Source organism: Chlorocebus sabaeus, chromosome 22 (genome assembly GCF_047675955.1).
Source record: "Chlorocebus sabaeus isolate Y175 chromosome 22, mChlSab1.0.hap1, whole genome shotgun sequence".
In the NCBI taxonomy this organism is placed as follows: domain Eukaryota; kingdom Metazoa; phylum Chordata; class Mammalia; order Primates; family Cercopithecidae; genus Chlorocebus; species Chlorocebus sabaeus.
The window spans coordinates 31,496,230-31,519,305 of record NC_132925.1 but is presented as its reverse complement, the minus strand read 5'-3'; the positions used below and the strand labels follow the sequence as shown (position 1 = coordinate 31,519,305).

The following is a 23,076-nucleotide window of genomic DNA, read 5'->3' as shown; positions in this document are numbered from 1 at the left end:
GGTGGCTGGGGGTAAGAAACTACACCTTAAAGAGGTCACATCCTACTGCTTAGGTGACAACATGTTGTCGTTTGGAAATGAGAAGCTGCAAATACAGATTTCCTTAAAGATAGACCAATGACCCACACCAGCGACACAGGAGTACTGATCAGGCCTGATAGATTCAAGACTTCATTTTAAAAACCTGAGTCAGTGTTGAAGTATGAGGTGCAGGCGCCCTCTGCTGGTCCTCACCGGGAAATGAGCCTCGAAGGCTTGGGGCAACTCCAGCCACTGCAGCCAGAGCCTCCTCACATTGGAGGATCCCTGCAGCCTGAGCAGAGAAATGTGATGAAAGGTTATGTACCTGTGGTTTCCGGTGACAAAGAGCTCTGTGTCAGCTTCGGGTAGCATGTGTCAACCTTCTCCAAGGCAAGGATCAAATAATCAGGATTAAGTACAAAGAAGGGGAAATGCAGAACCCACTGTGAAGAGGAGCTACTTTATTTTCTCAACTCTTGGTATTTACCAGGACAAGGGATCTGTGCAAAAGGTTGAACCTGACAGTGCTGACAGGCCTGTGAGGCAACAGTTCCCATGGATGGCAGAGCAGGAGGTTAAAAACTTCCCTTTGACCTTGGGGCCCAGCTGGGAACCAGGGTGGTCCATGGTGTTCCTGGGTGTCTTTACAAATAGGGATGGCATGTCTGTTTTGTGCCAGCCACAGTGGCTGGCATTTTCATGTTAAGGCTACAATCTGATGAGGTATTATTAATCCTGTTTAACTGGTGAGAAAACCACAGCTCAGAGACCTCAGAAAACTTGTCCAAGGCCACCCTGTTGCTCAGGGACTGCACTGGTTTGCTAGGGCTACCAAAACAAAATAACACATACTGGTTGGCTTAAACGACAGAAATGTATTTTCTCTTGTTTTAGAAGTTGGACATCCAAGATCAAAGTGTCGTCAGATTTTGTTTCTCCCGATGCCTCTGTCCTTGGCTTGCAGACGGCCGCCTTCTTAATTGCATTCTCACACGGCCTTTCCTCTGTGAACACACATCTGTGGTGTCTCTTTGTGTGTCTGAATTTCCTTTTCTTTTAAGGATACCAACTAGAATGGATTAGGGCCCACCCTAACATCCTCGCTTTGACTTAATTACCTCTTTAAAGACCGTATCTGCAAAGGTAGCCACATTCTGAGGTAACCGGGAGTTGGGACTTCAATATGTGAACTTGGGGATGGCGGGGATGGGACGGGGCACAAAACAACGCACCCTGGAACCGGGAGCATGTCAGGCTGCACTCTCAGGCCTTCTAATTTCAGTCCATGTTCCCTTCTGGAGTTCATGGATGCTCTGTCCTCAGGCTGAGGCAAAGCATTTTCATTTGATTTCAGTGGGAGTGCCATGAACCTGAATTTCAGGTTTCTATAGGTCTGGAAGAAACCACCATGGAAATTAAGTCAGATGGCTGTATTTCTTTGGCTTCCTTCTATGGTGTTGAACCAAAATGAACAAGATCTTAGCTCCAAAGTTTATCGAAGAGTTAGCGGGTTACATCCCTGCTGAGAAACCACCTCTACATTTGTAAGAAAACATACCCTGTCTTTTTCTTCTTGGTTTCAGCTGACCACCAGTGCCAGTGACCAGTTGTTAGGACAGACCCTCTGGGTATTGGTACACAGGGGAAGGTCCTATGTTTGTTCAACAGCCCAGAGGAAATGACAGCCACACTCTGTACTGGCCTTTTGGAACAAACTCAACCAGAGCTGTATTTTCCTCCTTCAGTTGATATGCAGGGCTAGGAATGCATGATGCATACTTGCAATACTCTTACAGCCGGCAGGGGACGAGATGCCAAAGAAAGTATCTTTCCAAGCCTGGGGACATTGGCTTGCTGCTACCAGGAGTGCAAGGGCTCCGGCATAGTAGGATCCCTTGGCTTTGGGCGCATGCCAGCATCATTATCTCTCATCATAAAGGAAAGGGCCAATGTGTCACTTGCAGCCAGATTAGAGTTTTAGGAATGTACCGGTATGAAAAGCTTTGTGACATTGTGGGTTACCAGTTGTAACCTGTGAGATATTACCAGATTCAGATTCAGGTACTAATAAGACAACTTCAGACCCGTGGAGCAGAAAAGAATAAGCAGGAAAATATGCAGTATCCAAGTCAGTGTCCAACGCTGAAAAGGGCAGTGGTCTAACAGTCAGAAGGCCAGAGTCTGAGAGGTATTCTTGACTTTTACTAGCTGTATGGATTGGGGTCACTTAAGCTCCCTGAATCCCATCTAAAGAGGGGATGATAATATGCTGTAGACAATGTGCCATCCTAGAGGCTGACTTAAGAATCAAATGAAATCATCTGCAAAAAGGCATTTGATAATCAGAATATGGTGTACAGATATAACTTATCTTTAGTTTTTTAAATACTCCCTCTCCCTTATTAGTATTGCTGTCTGCACAGACTTCTTTACAGTGGTATTTCACATTGCTTTATAGAAATTTTCATGCCAGTTTCTGCTGCTAGACTGAGTTTCTTGACAGCAGACAGTATACTATTCACCTTGAATCTTTGTACCTAGCTCTTCCTAGGTACTCAATGTTTGTTGAATGAATATATAAATAATGTTGATCTACAAATATACCAGAGGCACGAGGAAAAAAGTGTGGACACACGAACATATATTATTAAAACAATAAAGCTTCTAATTCGGGATCTTTCAAAGAGATAAAGTACTGGTTTATAAAATTCACTTTTTCAAGTTCAGCATAACGAATTCAGTCAAGACTTAGTAGAGCCACACAGAAAAGACTTTCTGGTTTTGTCCATGGTTGACATAATCAGGAGCTCTCACAAAGAAAGAAAAATCCCGTCCTGCTCTCTAAACTCCTACTAGGTGAACTGCTGTTACCTGAACTCATGTTACCTAAACTCTGGACCAAATAAATAGAAACATGTTTTTGGATGAATCTTCCATTATCTGAACTCTGTTCATCAACCTGAAACTCAGGGACCAAACTGATTCTTGTAAATATCTTTTGCTACCCAAACCTATTAGCTTCCTCAGCTTGGATTGCAAGGGATTCCCTGTTATCCAAAGGTATTTATAACATTCCTTTTACACATATACATATACACATATACATGTACAGGTACATAGACACACACATACACATACTTACATATATGTGCACACACACACAAACATGCATACAAATAAACCATCCTTTTTCTAGAGCACATGTATCATTCATTGGTGTCCAGGATAAGGAACACCATCTGATACAAAACTACTGAAGCTTCTCCTACCTAATTGTACAGCCAGGCTCAATTCTGCCCTGAGGAAGTATTTGAAGCTACAGCATGGGCATGGTGGGTGGCATCCTAAGCTACTTCTTCAGTGACTTATGGTCACCAAGGAAAGGAGAATAAATTCTTGAAGGGCCAGCTCTGAATCCTTAGCACCTAGGACAGCGGCCTATATTTAATGCTTCTTAAATGAGTGCCTGGGCCAGCTGCGAGGCATAGGCAGGACCACATGTGGCCAGGTGCCAGGAACGAACAGACATGGTGTTGGCTCACTGTGCTTTGCCTTATAGCAAAATTTAGAGAGTACAGTATTTATGGTATGATGTGTACTTATGAACAAAGTGTTTAGAGTTTGTTAATACAATCCACCTCAACTGCATGGTTTTCTCAAATATAAAGATTTTGCTTGTTTTGTTGTTTTTCTAAATCCTCAGACTACATGACTTTGTTGCTATTTACTCAGAATAGGATCAAGATAAATGTTTTTTAAAAAGCTTTCCTTGTAGGGTGGAAGCAAATTCTTACCTATGAACCAGCGTGTTCTTGAGGCCCCCAACCAAGCCCCGGGCGATGGTCTTCACTCTGGGGGTGAGGATCGCTTGGGAGACGTGGAAGGAGCCCCGTGGGGCCCGCTCACTCAGAGTGGTCTCCAAGAAGAGGATTAGTTTGCGCACACTTGTGGTGTTTGCCCAGGGCGCTGGAATCTTCTTTCCTGGCCACAGGAAGGGATACTGCTTGTAGAAGGGACAGTGGTAGAAAATAAGAACCTGAAATATTCAAAACACAAAAAGGAGAGCAATCCATAAAAATGCTGAATGTTAACTCCTTCATTTTACATGGATTGCTAGGAAAAAGGCAAGAAAATATAATCATATGTGGAAAGTCAAGAACTGTTTATATTAATATATATTTTTAGGAAATCAGCAAAGATTTACAGAGCACTTGCCATATGTCTGACTCAAAAATTCTTAACTTTTTTTTTGCATAAATGCCTTTGGAAGTATACTAAAATCATGGGCCCCCTTCTCAGAATCACATTTTAAATGAATGCATAAAATATACAGGATTACAAAGAAACTCTATGATATGGAAATATAGCAATCAATATATTAAGTAAGTTTGTAATACATTAATGTATGTGCTGCATGATAAATGCATTCAATAGACATATTTTGTTGTATAAGTCTAATAAGTCCAGTAACTGAGTTAGTGATGAGCATAAGTGGTATCTCGGATACCTGCGATAACCGAAATGTGAGACGGACGCATCTAGGGAGATAAATATCAGGCAGGGCGAAGATTGCTGTGGGTTACCGCCTGCCCTCATAATCAATGGGTATACTAACTTTCAGTTCAATTTTAGTAAAAATGAATATGTACTTTGTTTCCCATCCAAATTTAAAGACTTCTTAAATTCTACCCTCATATCCCCCGGGGAAGCTTTGGACCTCAGGCTGAGAACTCTCAGACCGAGCAGCAAGTGCTGTCTAGAAGTTACGTCTCCTGTAACTACAAAACTGACAGCTTTTGGAGTTGAAAGGAAAACACTGAACTAATTTGTGGGTAAACAGACTTTCGATGGTGTGTGCTGGCTCTGCCTGGAACTGCCCTTCCCAGGAGAGTGGGGAGCGCGCCACTTGAGTCAGGGGAGACTTCGCAGAGGCAACTGGTCTCCACAGAGACCGCTCAGGATGGTGGTGATGTTGAAAATAATTAGCAAGCTACATCCACAGCATTAATTAGTTTCTGGGAGGCAGCTATGGGATAGGAAACTGCTATTTTGATCGCCCCAATTCAGAGCTCTGCTGTGAAGGTTTCTAAAGGAATATATTTTTCCCTGTGCCAGGCACTAGTGATCTTTTCCTGGAGGAATGCCCTGCACATGCTCACGAGGCCTGGACTGCCATCCCCGGATAGCTGGCCACAGAGGGTAATCCTCCAGGCACCTGAGAACAAGAGGTCTGGATGTCAGCCTCATTTCCGGTGTGCATTTAGCTCGTGACTAAGGTGGCTGACTAACTGCTCCCCGAGGCCCAGAGCTGGGGTGCACCAGGCTGGTTGCACTGAACCGGGTAATGGCTGTTCTTGTTGTTTTTAATGGTTTTGAGTCATGTCTGACTGCTAATGACGTCTGTGGTAAACGCAGTGTGTTAATGAGGTTAATCACAGGCTCATGATAAGCAGATTGCCTGGGGGAAGGGGAGGATTTCCTTGTAGTGGTGTAATTGGCCAGGTGGTAAGGCTGGGGGCTGTGAGGAAAGTCGTCCTGTGCAGTGGACCGTGGGAGAGGTGGGAGGTGGTGCGGTCCTGTAACAGGACCTGCTAGAAATGCCCTGTGCCTGCTGCCTGCCCCTGGGCCGCATGTCAGGGAACGAGAGGACTGTGCCATTCTTTACTCTGCCTTGGAAAAAGTGCATAAAGCACAAATTATCCAAAAGGGTCTTTATGCCTTTCTCCAAGAGCCTTCTTGAGCAATCTGACTCTAAAGGTTACAGGGAGAATTTCTGTTTACAGGGGGAGGCTGGCCTTGCAAACCAACTCTCACTCTACAGGTGACTCTCACTCAGGGCCTGTGTTTCACATCTGCCCCCTGCCCCCAACTCTGCCTGCTGTGTTTTTCTCTGAAATATTCTCCCCTCTAGCTCGGTGGTTCATGCTCAGTTTTTCTCTTGAGACTCAGATTAAAAATCTCATTTCCTTCAAGAATGATTCCTTGACGGACCTCCTCTTATTTTGGTCATTCTTTTACTTGGAGTCTCTGGGATATGCACTTAATGCTACGTTCTACTTTTCAACTGATTTATTACAAAATCCCCTTCTTCATATAGTACAGAACATTTGAGGCACTTTTATCGTGCAATTGTCTATCAGTTGTTTTGTACTCTCTAGTGTTATGTACTCTTACCATTTCATTAAGATCCTAAATACTTCCAAGATGAAGATTAAATCTTCCAACTCATTGTACCCTCAAAACCCATAGCCACTAATGTACAAATAAATACATACCTATGATGTAATTGCATGTTAAGTAAATGAAATTTGACTGAATGGTAGCATACTTCTTTCTACTAAATTGTAGTAATAAAATATGCAGGGGGTTACATGTGAGGCAGCTCATTACATGAAGAATATTTAAAGTTTAACTCTGCCCTGGCAGTAGCAGGGATGACTGGTGCCTCTGTTTGAAATCTCTTTGTTTAGCTGTTTTTTTTTTTTTTTGAGACGGAGTTTCACTCTGGTCGGCCAGGCTGGAGTGCAATGGCATGATCTCAGCTCCCTGAAACATCTGCCTCCTGGGTTCAAGCCATTATCTTGTCTCAGCTTCCTGAGTAGCTGGGATTACAGGCGCATGCCACCATGCCCAGCTAATTTTTGTATTTTTAGTAGAGATGGGGTTTCACCATGTTGGCCAGGCTGCTTTTGAACTCCTGACCTCAGATGATCCACCTCGGCCTCCTAAAGTGTTGGGATTATAGGCATGAGCCACCACGCCCGGCCTGTTTCGCTTTTAAGAAGAGATGTGGCAGGAATAACAAGGGAAAGAAAGGAGTACAGGGGGATCTTAGGATTTAAACTGATGATGCTCTGCCTTTTTTCTGAGATATCATCACAGTGTCTTTCCTTCATAACTTTAGAAGTATTTGTAGTTGGATAATACGGTTAAAAAACTGCTTAAAAAACTGTGATAGATCATCACTCTACTGTTAGAAATTCACTGCCCGCACTATTCTTTATTCCTGAAGATACCCCTTACTCCTGCAGATTTGTAAGCAGTTTAGTATGCAATATGTCAACCCTTCTCAATCCTGGCCGTGTATAAAATTGTATCTGTACTCACATTTAACCTTACAGAATCCCCAAATTCCAAAGCTCTCCATCCCTTTCTCCCATTCTGCTAATTCTCTGAGATCTTCTGATAATAGCAGCTCATTAATTAAAGCCATGTATTTCATTAGCCTAATATACAACACCAGTTCTGAAAAACACCAATGTGCCTAAATACCCCTCGGGGAGCATGAGAAGCTGTAGGAACTCTGGAAAGCCAGAAAGAATGTGAGAGGTTCCTGGTTCTCACTAACCAGGATTTAAAAATTTGCCCATTTTTCTCTTGGGCGAGTTACTTAGTGTCTCCATACCTCAGTTTCCTCATCTGTAAAATGGAGACAATAACAAAGCACCCATCTCGTGGTGTCACTGAGAAGATCAAATGAGTTAATCCATGTACTTAGCTCATTGCAAAGGTCCAATAAACATTAGTTGTTGTTACTATTATCTCATATTGTAAGAGAGAAATTCCACTGGGAAAAACGTCTCTCCAAGTTAGACATGAACAGATATAAACTTACTCTTATGGGATAGATGTGTGATAAATATTTAGCAAAATACCACTTACAAAAGTCTTAGTGGAGAAACTGGTTTAGATAGGTTTTTGGCAGATACTAAGAGTTAACTCATGAAGCCTCTATGGTGTCAAAGACATTTAGAACTTCTCAGGGTGTGCAAAAACAACTTGGTAGTTCCAGTTATTCAGGCCAAGCCTGGGAATCATCCTTGAATCCTCACATTCTTTCACACCTCAAATTGCGTCCATTAGGAAACCCCGTCGCCTCTATCTTCTGACAGATGCAAAATCTGACCACTTGCCACTAACAGTCTCACTGGGTTCCTTACTTCTGCCGGATCCCCCTGCCTTGGCCTCTTCCTAGCACTGCAACCTGAGAGATCTGATTAAGACCTCAATCAGGCCACAACATCCTGTGCCAGAACTCTCCTCACTTAGAGTGAGTGAAGGCAAGGGTCTTTATAGGGCCTTCTAGGCTCACATGACCACCAGTCACCTCTCTGAGCTCCTCTCACTGCTCTGTCATCACCTGCTCTCCAGCCACACCGCATGCTCCTTTTCCTCAAAGATGGCAGGGACACTCCTGCTTTTGGGCCTCTGCACTGGCTGCTGCTTCTGCCCCCAAATATGCATGTGATTAACCCCTTCAAATGTCATTTTTTTCAATGAAGGTTCTCCTGATCAACCTTTTAAACATTTCAACCAATCCTCCAACCCACAGAATCCTGGTTCCCTCTTACCATGCTTGACCTTTTCGTTTTCCATAGCTCTTATCACTTTCTAACACTTTACGTGTGTGTGTGTGTGTGTGTATACACACACATGTAAGGAGAGAGAGAATATATATATATGTATATACGTGACACACAGACATATACACACACATATATGTATGTTTACTATCTCTATTATCTATGATCTGTCTCCCTCCACCAGAATGATAGCTCCATTAGGGCAAGGTATCTTTGTCTGTTTTATTTACTAATTTATACCTAGTCCTTAGAGGTTACTTGGCACATACCTGGTGTTTAATAAATATTTTCAAGGGAATAACCTTTAAACTATTTTTAATCAAAAGCTCCTCCTTGAGTTAAAAAATATCTGCCTCTTAAAGATGTTTTGGTTAATGCATCTGCTGAGCAAGTGAGTAACTTTGAATGAGAGATACATCCTTTTTTTTTTTTTTTTAAGAGAGTGTAAATTAAACATTTTCCTGAAGCTCTTTTCTCCTACTGTCAACCTTTGGGATCAGAATGGAATACATCTGAGGCCCACATTCCTCTTCCTGAGCATGTCCCTCATGGTCCTAGGCTGGGAGGCTCTTCTCAACTTAAGCAGACTACGGAATGCTCTCCTGGGCTGGAGCCCCTTCAACAGGCTCTTCCTTCCTTAACTCTCTCTCCCTCTAAGACCCAAATACTTTTATAATATTAACACTCCTGAGATGAATCACTATGTTTCAGTCAGCTAATACTTTTCCTAATCAGTCAATACCTTGGCCGGGATGATCTGACACTGAGTTGAAGGCAAGATGGAACAGACTATCCCTGAGGGAAACGAGAAGGGTAAAAATGGACCTCAGGAAATAGAGAACGGGAATGACCTACTGGCCCAATTTTACAACTTTGCCTTGGTTGGTTCTGGCCAGGCCGCTAAAAGTCAATTAGATGGCAAACAGTTTGCTGGACAAGCCTTAGGTATTTGGCAGGGGTTAGCCCTAGCCCTTGAACCTATCCTAGAGCCCAGGAACTAGTTTGCGTATGTTTAATGTTCCAAACAATCCACTCTCCAGCCTAAGAGCCCTGGATTGAGTGATTTTACAGATGGCAATTCAGGAAAAGCAGGAAGAGTTAAGTTCTTGTCCTTGGAAGCTTCTCTCTCCTTCCCTCCTACCTGGCAGTTCTTCTCCCACAGAGTTTGCAGCGTCAAACTTTCCACACTGCAGGCTGGGCATAGCTTGTTTCCAAAGGCCTCCTGGATCCGGAGAACCAGGCATTTGTGATGGGTCTCATCCATGGCATAGAAGTGGTTGAAATCCAGGAAGATAATCTCTTGGGGGTGCTGTGTAAGAAACGAGTCCATTTCCATCAGCCCATCCCAGACCTTGATGCCAAAAAGCCCATGGATGAAGTAGATCTCCTGGTCGGCATCCCCTGGTTTGGAAGACACACGCAGGTCAAAGTAGCGGATCCCAGCTTCCAGCTGTTCCCGAAATGTCAGGTTCTGAGTCACAGACCACTTCTTCATTAGCTTCTTCACCAAGGAGATCCTGGCGAGGCGTTTGATAGCTTGGGTTTGGTCAGGCCCCACTGGGGACTTTTCATCCACCCAGTAGCTAAATGAATCATGTGAGCCTGTACAAAGGAATAAAGGTGAGGGAAGCAGATGAGACGGGAGCTGGGAAAAATAAGCCAATTGATGAGAAAACAAACAAACAAAAAATTAAGAACCAAATACACACACTAAAACTGCAAATGAATAGTAGCAAAATTTGCCAAGCTTGCTAGGAATAAAATAAACACAAAGAAAAGCAATGCTGCAGCTTGTTAAGCCTGGGGTAATACTATAGTTTTCATATATTTTGCTGGTGTAAGATAAATTAATAAATAACCTTTTGCAAAGCTATTTAGAAATATGCTGAAAATAGGGGCTTTAAAATATTCATACAATTTGCTCTAGTAATTTCATTTCAGGAAAGCTATTCTGAGGAAATGAACTTTAACATTCAGGAAAACAAAGATATCTGCCAAAGAATATTCATAATAGAGACAAACTGGAGATAATGCTTAAGTGTCTCTTATAGAAGAATGCTTCATTGTGGTATATCCACTTTATTCATGCCATCATTGAAACAGAGGATATGAAAACACTGTGTCTATCTCAATAATGCTGAGAAAGTGATTTAAATTCTAGGAAAGGCAGAATTTCAAGAAACCCAACTTACTTTCTTTTTATGTTTTTAAAACATATAAAAAATTATATATATTATTTTACTATTGTAAAAGTCGGAGTCAGTAGGAATGATTTATTGACAGATCAGCTAACCATTTTGATGGGCTCGACACAGTTTAGTTAATATGTTCCTCTTTTTAAATTCGTACCTTAATGAGCCAAAACTGCTATTAAATGGTCCAAATGCACATTCTGTTCCTCTGTCTTAACAAAGGGATAGGATGAAATGTTTTGTAAATGTCTGTTATGCCTGTTGGGTCTATAGTGCAGATTAAGTCTGACGTTTCTCTGTTGATTTTCTTTCTAGATAATCCATCTGTCCAATGCTGAAGAAGTCTGCAACTATTATTCTACTGGGTCTACCTATTTAGCTCTAATAATATTTGCTTCATATATCTAGGTGCTCTGGTGTTAGGTGTATATATATTTACAATTGTTACATCCTCTTGCTGAACTGATCCCTTTATCATTATGTAATGACCTTCTTTGTCTCTTTTTGTGTTTTTTTTTTTGGCCTTAAAGTCTATTTTGCCTAATATAAATATAGCTAATTTGCACATTTTTGGTTTCTGTTTGTGTGGAATATTTTTTTTCCATCCCTCACTTTCAGTAGACTGTAAAGTGTGCCTTTACAGGTGAAGTGAGTTTTTTTGTGGGCAGTATATAGTTGTGTCTTTTTTTTTTCTTTTAAAATCCATTCAGCCAGTCCATATCTTTTAATCGGGGAATTTAAACCATTTACATTTAAGGCTATTATTGATAGATGAGGACTTACTCCTTGTCATTTTGTTAATTATTTTCTAATTACTTTGTATATTCTTTGTTCCTTTCTTCTTCTTTTATTGTTTAACTTTACTATAATAAAACATAGAAGAAATGCTTCAAGACATTGGTCTAGGCAAAGGTTTCATAGCTAAGACTTCAAACACACAGGCAACAAAAACAAAAATAGACAAATGGGACTATATCGAACTGAAAAAGTGTCTACACTATCAAAGGAAATAATCAAGAGTGAAAAGACAACCTGTAGAACGGGAGCAAATATTTACAAACTATTCATCTTACAAAGAACTAATATCCAGAATATCCAAGGAATTCAAACAACTCAACAGCAAGAAAATGAAATAATCAAATTAAAAAGAGGACAAAAGAATTAAATAGACATTTCTCAAAAAGAAGACACACAGATGGGCATGGTAGCTCATGACTGTGAGTCCAGCACTTTAGGAGGCTGAGGCCAGTGGATCACTTGAGTCCAGAAGTTTGAGACCACCTTAGGCAACATGTGTGAAACCCTATCTCTACAAAAAATACAAAAACAGTAGCCAGGAGTGGTGGTGCACACCTGCTACTCAGGAAGCTGAGGTGGGAGGATTGCTTGAGCCCAGGAGGTTGAGGCTGAAGTGAACAACCAACATCGTACCACTGCACTCCAGCCTGGGTCAGAGTAAGACCCTGTCTAAAACAACACCACCACCACCACAACCACCATATAAATAGTAAGCCAACATAGGAAGCAATGCTCTATGTCACTAATCATCAAGGAAATGCAAATCAAAACCACAATGAGGTATCATCCCTGCCCAGTTACAATGGCAATTTTATTTAAAAAAAAAAAAAAAAAAAAAAGACAAAAATAACAAATGCTGGTGAAACTGTGGAGATGTATGTAACTATTGGTGGAAATGTCAAGTAGTACAGTCATTATGGAAGACAGTATGGGCGTTACTGAAAAAACTAAATGTAGAACTACTATACAATCCAGCAACCCCAATAATAGGTATGTAACCAAAGGAAAGAAAAGCTGTATATCAAAGGGATATCTGCACCCCCATGTTTACTGTAGCACTATTCACAATAGTGAAGATATGAAATCAACCTAAATATTCATCAACAAATGAATGCATAAAAAATGTGGCATAAACATACACTGGAATACTATTCATCCATAAAAAAGAATGATATCCTGCCATTCACAGCAACACAAATAAGCCTGGGGACATTATGTTCAGCAAAATAAGTCAGGCACAGAAAGACAAATATTACATATTGTCACTCATACGTGGGGACTCAAAAAGCTTTTGAAGTTCATGGAAGTAGAGAGTAGAACTGTGGGTATTAGACTGGGAAGGGTAGCCGAGAGGGTAGGATAGAGAGGCTGGTTAGCAGATACAGAATTATGCTAGGACTGGGCATGGTGGCTCATGCCTGTAATCCCAGTACTTTGGGAGGCCGAGGTGGGCAGATCACTTCAGGTCAGGAGTTCGAGACTAGCCTGGCCAATATGATGAAACCCTGTCTCTACCTTAAGAAAATACAAAAATTAGCCAGGTGTGGTGGTGCATGCCCATAGTACCAGCTACTTGGGAGGCTGAGGCGTGAGCATTACTTGAACCCAGGAGGCAGAGGTTGCAGTGAGCTGAGATGGCGCCACTGCACTCCAGCCTGGGTGATGGCTAGACTCTCTTTCAAAAAAAAAAAAATGTTGCCAGATAGGAGGAATGAAGTCTGGTGTTTTGCAGCACTGTAGGATGAATATGGTTGACTATAATTTACTATATACTTTCAAAGAGCTAGAAGAGAGGATTCTGAGTGTTCACAACACAAAGAAATGATAAATGTTTGAGGTGATGGTTATACCAATTACACCAATTTGATCATTATACATTGTATACATGTATTGAAATATCATTCTGTATCCCATAAATATGTGCAATTATTACTGTCAACTAAAAATAAAAGGGCAGGGTGTGTGAGAAAGAAAGCATGAATCCCCCTAGACAGAGATTATCTTTTTCTGAAGTATGAGTGACCACCATAGGCACATTCCTAATTATAGTGAGAAAATATTTCAACAGTAACTATTTCTAGATGAAAATCATCTTATTTAGCAAATATCTTTCATTTTAGTTATTGGTTCTATCCAGGGTGAATCATTCTTATGTCTATCGTCCACTAACTCATGCAGAAGCTAATTTGGTTAGTGCTGTGACTGGCTCTGAGGTGAGGGATTCCACAGAGGTGGCTTCACTTTGCAAGTAAAATCTAGAAGGAAAATGCCTTTGCTTTGGCACTACTAACCTTGTTCTTAACCACTACCCCCCATATTACCATCGGAATTCCTGTATTCATACTCATTCACTGTCATCCATTTTCCATTTTTCTAAATTTTAGTGTAGGTATTTCACACATAATGCAAAATTTTACAAAACACTACCATTTTATATTATTTCAATTTTCTTGAAAACAAATAATTCTGTGATGACTTCAGTGTTTTGTTTCCTAAGAAATAAAGTGAAAAAGGAAAAAAAAATGACAGATAATGCTTTACTTTTATGTAGCATCTGGAACACAGAGACTATCCAGTAAGTATTAAGAAAAGACCTATTTATTCATCCTTAGGCAAATTGAATTTTGCAAGTGAGAAAATTACCAGCATATTTCAGGTAAGAAAAATTGCCATTACTGATAGAAATGTGGAACAAGTCCCCCTGGATTTTCCACATTGGTTATCTCTGTTAATGAGGCTCCCTGGATACCTGCCTAATGCTCTGCTTCCTTTGGCTGTACAGCAACAGGAAATTTTTATACCTCCTCATTGAGAGATTTATTATGAATACATTAGATATAGATGGTGAATAGCGAGTTCTCTCTTCTTTTTAAATTGCATTAACAGCCCAGCTGTTCAGGATTGAGTGTGCAATATAGTGCAAGGCACATACTGAACTTAATTCTTCCCTGGGCATTAGGGAATAGCCATTATCCAAGCGTGGAGGAGAGACAAATCCCCTCTGGTGTTCTCCTGTTGGTGTTGAGCCCAGTTTCATCTCCAGAGGGAGATGTGCTAACAACCTCCAACACTTTTCTCTGTGTCTGAGGACTGTGCAGAAATGTGACAGCAATGGGACCCCAGGGATCATTCTGAATACACAAGGACATACATGGTACCCAGATCATCCCACAGAAGAGGGAGAGCATGTATATTTCCTAGGAACACAGTCTTTTTTTTACCTCTTTGTTCTCTTTTCATTTCTCCGGCCCCACCTTATGCTTTCTGACCTCCTGTGGCCAGTACCATCCCTGCATCCCTCCAACCCCTTTACAGAACAGGACAGGACAGAACAATGAAGCAGACTGCTGAATGTTTTATAGCACTTGCCCTATGTAGGCCTATAGCAGCCAAAGCCAACCATCACTTATTAACCACTATCAATATTTTTCCTGTTCTACTTATTTCTTTTCCAGAAAGCTTTTGTATCATATGGAGTGGGTGAAATAACATTTAACTGCCTAAGTACATTAAATTATTTCTTTTTGGAAAAACAGGCTAACAATGTCCCCCCTTCCCTGCACATACAATATTTATAAACCATGTAATCTGCCAACAGTACTTACAAATAGAAAATCCTAATATTTTATAATCCAAATTCACTATCAAAGTTTGTTCCCCTATTACTCCCCTACAACTCACGGAAATTATTTTATTCTTTAAAGACAGTGATTCTTCCCCTTCTGTCCTGGAATGTATGAATAAAATTCTAGCATTTCTTCAGAAGAGGAGGAAAATACCCTGCACCACTGGTCCTTGCCTTATTCTCTAAGAGAATTGCTGCTTGGGAATTGGTAGGGATAGCAGCTCCATGCATTCTAGTTTGGTTTATGATAAGGTCAGCAAACAGCTTAGGACTCATCCCACTGTAATTTCTGTTGCTAAAATAATCTTTGCTGCTATTACCTGGTATTACCTATGCACCTTCACTCACCTCTCTCTTTGGCTTCTTTATCTCTGTCTAAAACATATTTAAGTGGTACCCCTTTACCTTAAAACAAAACAAAGTACTTTTCCTTACATGCCTTACTCCACACATGACTGTCTTCTCTTTCCTCCTTGCTGTCAAATTCTCGAAAGTGTAGGCCAGTCCTGCTGCCTTTGTCTGCTATGACATACTCACTCCTTTCCATCTGAGTCCACTTTCTCTCCTTCTGTTGCTACTCTTGATCCTAACAACTCTCTAATTCAAATGGCCATATTTTTTCTGTTTTCTATGAGGGTTTGCCAAGTCAGCTTGTTTGTGGAATCTTCCATTCCCTTGTGCTCAGTGTATATTTCTGCATATTTCTGGGTGTTCCCATCCTGCCTTTACCTTCTGTCTGCTTTTCTGACTCCTCTTTATTGTCCCTAAATTTAAATGTTTTCCAAGGATCTATTCTGTATTCTCTTCCTTTGTCCACCTTCAGAGACTTCAGTCCCACTCCCCAGTGTACCACAGTATGCAGATGACACCAAAAGCTTCCTTTCTAGCCCAGACTCCTGTAAGTTGCAAACTTACCTTCCCATCTTTCTGCTATGGCCTGCCTCCAACGGCCTGCTCACACAACAAAGTGCGTATTTTCAAAGTCTAGCTTCTCTTGCTGGCCCTCTCATCCCCCAAAGTGTCTCTCCTGAATTTCTGCCAGTAGTTACCCAGTCACTCAGACTTGAAATCCTGGATTCTGTTTACACTCTTCTCTCTCTCTCACCGTCTTCATTTAACCAGTTACCAAAACTTTACATTTGACCTTTGCAACATACATCAAACCTGTCTCTTTCATTAACCTTCAACTGCCACTGTTCTCATTGATACACTCATTGCCTGTCAAATAGTACCAAAAACCAACCAACCACCAAACAGAAACCCTAATTTGGATCCTTTCACTCTTTCTCATTTGTTCATACTCAAAAGGCAGTTTTCTTAAGATACAGCTTTGATTATGACACATTCCTCCCACTTCCCGCCTTCCAAATAAAGCTCAAACTCAACACTGGGGTTTTAGAATTGTCTTCAATATGGTGCCAATGCATTATTTCAGACTCATCTCTTACCAGGCCCCTACATATAGCCTGGAAACTGTTGGTATGCAACATAGACAGATAGGCAGGCCTCTTTCTGGACTCTGTTCACTTTTGCTGATATCGTCTGTAAAATATTTTTTCACCCCAACTATGTCTATATTTTCTCCCCAGCATTTATAACCCATATTGAGTAAGTTACTTTTTTCATATCTGTTTCCTCATCTGTCAAATGGGCCAATAGTACCTATTGTTACAAAATTATTGTGAATATTGAAATGTAAGCAAAGTGCTTAGAACAATACTGACACTTAGTACGTGCTGAACTACAATTATTGCTGTTATTAGTCATTCTTAATTAGTCAGAAATCAGAGGGTGAAGGGCTGATTAACTGAGGCTTCTTGCCTTAAATACTGATGGTCTAGAAGATTTTATTTTCTGTACCTGATTCATAATTCCTCTCTATCTTATTAGTTGACATGGAGATGACAGTTTAGCCTCCACTCTGTTGGTTATAGCCACCGCCACTCTTTTGGTCACAGTCAAAGTTGTCATCACCCACACTGAAAATCTTAAAATTTAATTTCTGACTTTTTGATCACAAGTTCCTTTACTTCTGCCATGCTTCAACCTGACATTTATATTCCTCCCCTGTCCCACACCCCACCCCTTCCGGTCTGAGAGCCCAGCATTGGCTTTACTTCTCCTTCAGCTATATCCAAGATCATCCATTTGCCAGCTTTCACATGCAGAATTATTAATTATAACTATCTGAAAGCTTTTAGGAGCCTGCTGAGGTACATTGTCTGTCTATACAGTCCTGAAATACACATAGAAATATTAATATGACATTTTCTAACCTACCGTTTGACTAACAACAAGTGTTTTTCTCCTCTTCTCCAATGTATTTCATTTATAGAGGAGAAGTAATATGATCTTAGGACGTAACTGGCATCAAATACTAAATGATTGTTTTCAGACTCCTTTGGGCAGAGAATTTTGTTGTCATCTAAAAACTATTCCATATATAGCAGTAAATATGGACATATAAGTCCCTCCTTAATGTTCTATAAGCCTAGGACTAATTTTAGCCCTTAGAAGATGAAATTTTTTTCCTCCAGTTTCTAGAAATTGACTTTTCTCTAATCCTTTCATTTTCACAATTACTACCCGTTTCTTCCTATTTTCTTATATAGTCAACAGTCATTAACAATGTTTCTTTTTCCTTTCTGTATGCATACAAAAACCCTGAATCATGTAAGTGAAAGCACTTTATAATGTAAAGCAGTGATTCTCAACCTTAGGTGCACATCAGAATCACTGGGAGGTGGCAGAGCAGGGGGCGCTTTTAAAAACCACCAGTGCTCATGAGCTCACCTCAAACTTTCCAAGTCAAAATCTCTCTGGGATGAAAGTTGACAAGCTTCTTGCTGATTGTAATATATACCCAGGCTTGATACTTACAGCCACAAATGTGAGATTATAGTTTCCCAAAAGTTTTCTGACTTCTGGGCATGGTCTTCTTTGGTTGGTCTTCTAGTACTTTCAAACCTTCACATAATAATCTGGTGAAGTGCCTTTCCCACATATTGGTAGATGTTTTCTTTATCACTCCTTTTGTTCTAAGATACACCCTGCCCTTTAAACAATGAAATCACCACAGCTTGTTTGTGAAGAAGAAAATATTGGGAGGCCTTGGTTTCCTTATCATGCCTCCTAGTATGTGATTAGATTAGGTTACTTAAGGTTTATTAGGATCCTTGAGATGTGCACTGGGTTACAGAGCTCAGAATAAAGTCCCCGTGGCAGCAAAGTCACACGGGAAAACAGAGATTTGAATAGGAAAAGGTTACAAGATTCTTGCTCAGTGTTATAGTTATTGCCTCCTAGGTGGTGTTAGATTATCTGAGAGGTAAGGTAGGAGAAAATGAGCTAGCTGGCCTTGTGAGACCAGGCACAATCAGTTTGCTCTTTATCTGGAACACAAATTACTGCTTGATTCTTTCAGAGGGCTGTCATTTGGGGATTAGAAATCTCAAATGAGTGCATACTAGTTTTTAGTTAAAGCACTTTCATTACCCATTTCTTGCAAATTGGAGTAGTTGCCATTTTTTTTTTTTTTTTTTGAGACGGAGTCTCGCTCTGTCACCCAGGCTGGAGTGCAGTGGCGCAATCTCGGCTCACTGCAAGCTCCGCCTCCCGGGTTCACGCCATTCTCCTACCTCAGCCTCCCGAGTAGCTGGGACTACAGGCGCCCGCCACTGCGCCCGGCTAATTTTTTTTCTATTTTTTTAGTAGAGACGGGGTTTCACCATGGTTTCGATCTCCTGACCTTGTGATCCACCCGCCTCGGCCTCCCAAAGTGCTGGGATTACAGGCGTGAGCCACCGCGCCCGGCCTTAACTCAAATAAAAAGAATTTAAAGCTAGCTTCTTGGGAACCTGAAACAAAAAGAATTCAAAACACACACTATGAAATGATACATTTCATTACAGTACAATGGCATTTCAGATTATAGGATGACCACACTTCTAGCCATGGAGGGAAGATTGAGACAAGAGTTAAGTGAAGCATAAAAAGAGAGAAACTCCCCATCTGGGGAGGTGAGGATGGTCACCCCAAGTCAAATAACTCCTGACTTCACATATTTAAGAAAACCTCCTGTCTCCACCTCCCTTAGGTTCTCCTGTCTCTAAGTCCTTCTAACTTTGAAGCCCATTAGTTCCTCCAGGTGTTTCACTGATCCCACTCTCCCCACCCCATGTGTATTGACACCATTCAGTGTATCTGTGCCTCTAAGCACTGACATCGAAAAAATTTGTTCTTAGGGGGCAAAAAATCTTACTCTTCTACGTACAAAGTACAGATATATCTGAGTGTTACAATTTCACAGGGGAGGAGTGGGGGAAATAAGGAATAGAAATGCCTACAAAGACTCCTTCGGGGAGTGATTACGAACAAAAGGTTGAGATAGACCACTGCCCTAGACTAAGGTTCCTGGCTTATCTGGGCAGAACCTTTGACCCTGTCTCTTTTAACCTTCACTGGCCTGCCTCTCAATGCCTCCAGCAACGTTTCCCTCCCATCCACAAGGTGATCCAGTACTCGAAGGTTCTATTCCCATCCCCTGTCCCTAGAACACTAATGGGTTGGGAACCACTGAATTCCTTCTTTTCCAGTAATCTTTTTAAGTATTCTCACTCACAATTTCCAGGACCACCAACAAATCATTTTTCTGTCTACGCAGTCCCAAAGGACCCAGACTTGCACTTTGAAAGATACTAGTTAAGAAAGAAGAACTTTACAAATGGTGAGTCCTGACACCTAACTTAATGAATTACCATAGCTCTGAATAAGCTAAATGGAGTCTCCATGCAGTGGTTAGGGGCACAGGGTCTGTTGCCAGGCTGCCTGAGTTCATAATCCTGGCTCTACTGCCTACTAGTTATGTGAATAAAATGCTGGGCCTCAGTTTCCTTATCTGCACAATGTGGACAACAGCAGTACTAACTTCATTGGTTTGTTGTGAAGACTAAATGAGTTAACTCAGGCAAGCACTCAGAGGAGTCCTTGGCTAATAGAATGAGCTCAAACATGTTATTATTATTAATTATTAAGAAATTTGTGTCATCTTTTATTTGGATGATACTATCTGAGAAACAAATAATTCTGGTTTCTAAATAAAGCCATGAAACCTCAGTAAATATTTATATTTGAGGATCTGTTGTGGCAGTTAACATTTAGGGCTAGGAAAAACGAAGTTTGTAATTTACGTCATTTATTTTAGGTTACACCCAAAATCAACATCCAAAGAGTAAGTTTGGATCATAGTATTCTACAGTTGAAGTTCAAATTGGCACTAAAACTAAAATTATAAATTATTAATATCTCTAATCTGCTCCTATGTCAGTACTTGGAAATAAATACAGCGACTACACAATTTGAAAGTATAAGAGAGAAAATTCTGAGGATGTTCTTAAACTTCTTATTTTTAAAAATATAAAATTAGATGTCATCAAGTGATTTTTATGGAACAACAAATACAACCTGTTGCCAAAAATATGTTGAATGACAGATTTTTTGAGAGTAGAAGCCTATATGATCCATTATTTGAAATGGAAAAAACAGTAATGTCTTCCCAACCCACCAAAAAAACCCTATCAGTTTTCTCAAATATCAAATATCATTAAAACACTCAAACACCAATGTAATCATCCACAGATAATCTTTCCCTAATATAAACAGCAGAACCAGTAATATTTTCAGAAATTTTTCTGTATTTTTTTCCTACAAATTGAAAATATTAATGCATAGTTCTTAGAGATGTAAGCATGGCCAAGTTTATGTTAGTTCATCTCTCTCAATATGCTTTATCACCCAATTTTTCTTTTTAGGCCTCTCGAGTGTGCTTGTTTTATTCACAGGCTTTTTGCTTTTTTAGAAGACATTTCACTCAATAGTGTGGTAAGCTGAGAGCACTAATGCACAGCTCATGCCTGCTGGGAGGGTAGCTGAACTATGGAAGCAACACATTCTCCATCTTTTTGCCAAGGTGTACCTGCAACTTAAATGTGTTTTCTAGCTCCCACAATGGGATTTTTTATTTAGGTAGTGAATTCTGGATAAAATAAATCTTATAAGTTGTTATAGCAAATGTTTGGACAGCAAGAGTTTGGATGAAATATTTACAGAGGTGTTTGGAGCTAAGTTCCTCTCAGTTACCAAAGTATTTATATGCATGTCTGTGTGTATATGTTGGCACTAAAACTGGCCCATCTGAAATGAAATCCAGAAAATTCTCTTATTCAGTGGGAAAAAAGTCCACTTTTCATTTATTTGGAAATATTTTTACTAATATCAATAGAGAACTTCTAATAGATAATAATTATTCTCTAAAAAATTCTTTTAAATACAAATTTTGAGTTCATTTTTGAAAGAGTCATCTATATTCCATGTAAGCTCCAAATTTTTATCAAGACCTAAATAATATTATTTGTATCAAAACTAAGACGGTCTGGTCCATTGTAAGCTTGGGCTAAAAACATATACTGGATGTGCATGTATTTTCTATAACGAATAGTCAGAGTGTTCAATTAAAGCTTGTCTATTTTATCTCAGTCTGAATTTTAGGTCACATGTCTGTAATTTGCATATTTTTTCTCTATTAGCCTATACTTTGTCAAGTGAGGTCGAAGTAATGCAGGCAGCTTGCAAAAAATCCAGGTGCAACTATCTTTCCAGTTACCCACTATAGCTGATGCTGCATAAAATTGCACTGAATGTCAAATTTAGTTTTCCTAATTAATATAAAATATATAAACTAAAAAAATATTCTAGGCAAATTAATAAGATTTCAGCTGCAAAGACTCTTTCCTGCCTAGCAACAGCAAAAGGATATTAAAGGTGCCCAAACACAAAAGACCAAAAAAACCCTTTGCTCACACTTTATCTTAATAAAGCTAAGTAATTCATATGATGCTAGCTACCAGAAGGTGTCTGGGCAGCAGTAAAGGCTCAACTAGGTCAGAAGACAATCTGTGCAAACAGCAGAAGAGAAAGCAGTATCATGCTTATAAAAAGATAAAAGATATAAGTGTTCAAGCCAAGAAAAAGAGTAATTTGTTCCCATCTCTGAAGCGGGAAAAGAAGAGAGAACAGATGCCCCTTTCTGATGGAACTGGAATCAGAGATGTCCAGCTAAACAACAGCTCCTCTTCCCTCATCACTGCCAGTCCATCTTTGAGGGTTTCAGAGATGTCAACCTCGTGAGTTGTTAATCAATTTTAAAGAGTTGAATTTTTCTGAGAAAATATAGTAGTCCCTTCTTATTTGCAGTTTCAATTTCCACAGTTTCAGTTAGCCACAGTCAACTGTGGTCCAAAACTATTAAATGGAAAATTTAAAAAATAAACAATTCGTAAATTTTAAATTGTGCCCCATTCTGAGGAGTGTGATGAAGTGTTTTGCCATCCCACAGGCCTTCCAGTCCAAGATGTGAATCATCCCTTTGTCTAGCGTATCTACTTGGTAGAGGTTCCCCAACCGTTAGTCACTTAGCCATCTCAGTTATCATTAAAACACTCAAACACCAATATAACCATCAACAGACAATCTTTCCCTAATGTAGACAGCAGAACCAGTAATATTTTCAGAAGTTTTTCTGTATGTTTTCTACAAACTGAAAATATTAATGATGACTTCTTAGAGACGTAAGCATGGTCAAGCATGACTGTCGCAGTATCACATTGTTGGTGTTCCAGGAACCCTAATTCTACTTAAGAATGACCCCAAAGTGTGACAGCAGTGATGCTGGCATATTGTTATAATTGTTCTACTGTATTACTAGTTATTGTTGCTAATCTCTTACTGTACTCAATTGATAAATTAAATTTTACCATAGGCATGTATGTACAGGAAAAATCACAGGATGTATAGGGTTTGGCTCTATCCATGGTTTCAGCAGCCATTGGAAGCCTTGGAACATACGACTTGCAGATAAAAAGAGACTACCGTAAGAAGATTTTATGATTTGATCTACAGAAAGCCAGAAGACCCTGTCTTCATAGAATTTCTATTAAAAATGTTTCAACAAGATTTTTTCTTTTTTTAGAAAATGGGTTAAAAACATGAGATTTAGGCCCTCAAACACATTATCTCGCTA

General features: G+C 40.1%; 1 protein-coding gene across 2 annotated transcripts in view; it reads right to left on the bottom strand.

Moving 5' to 3' along the window:
• Positions 1-23,076, bottom strand: part of PLCXD2 (phosphatidylinositol specific phospholipase C X domain containing 2) — a 59,041-nt gene that overhangs the window by 15,327 nt on the left and 20,638 nt on the right. For both annotated transcript variants that reach the window (XM_007985845.3, XM_038003305.2), the window contains exons 2-3: positions 9,526-9,986; positions 3,816-4,057 (exon numbers count right to left, since the gene is read on the bottom strand). In XM_007985845.3, coding sequence (XP_007984036.1) covers positions 3,816-4,057; positions 9,526-9,986 — 703 coding nt within the window. The remainder of the gene's footprint in view (positions 1-3,815; positions 4,058-9,525; positions 9,987-23,076) is intronic.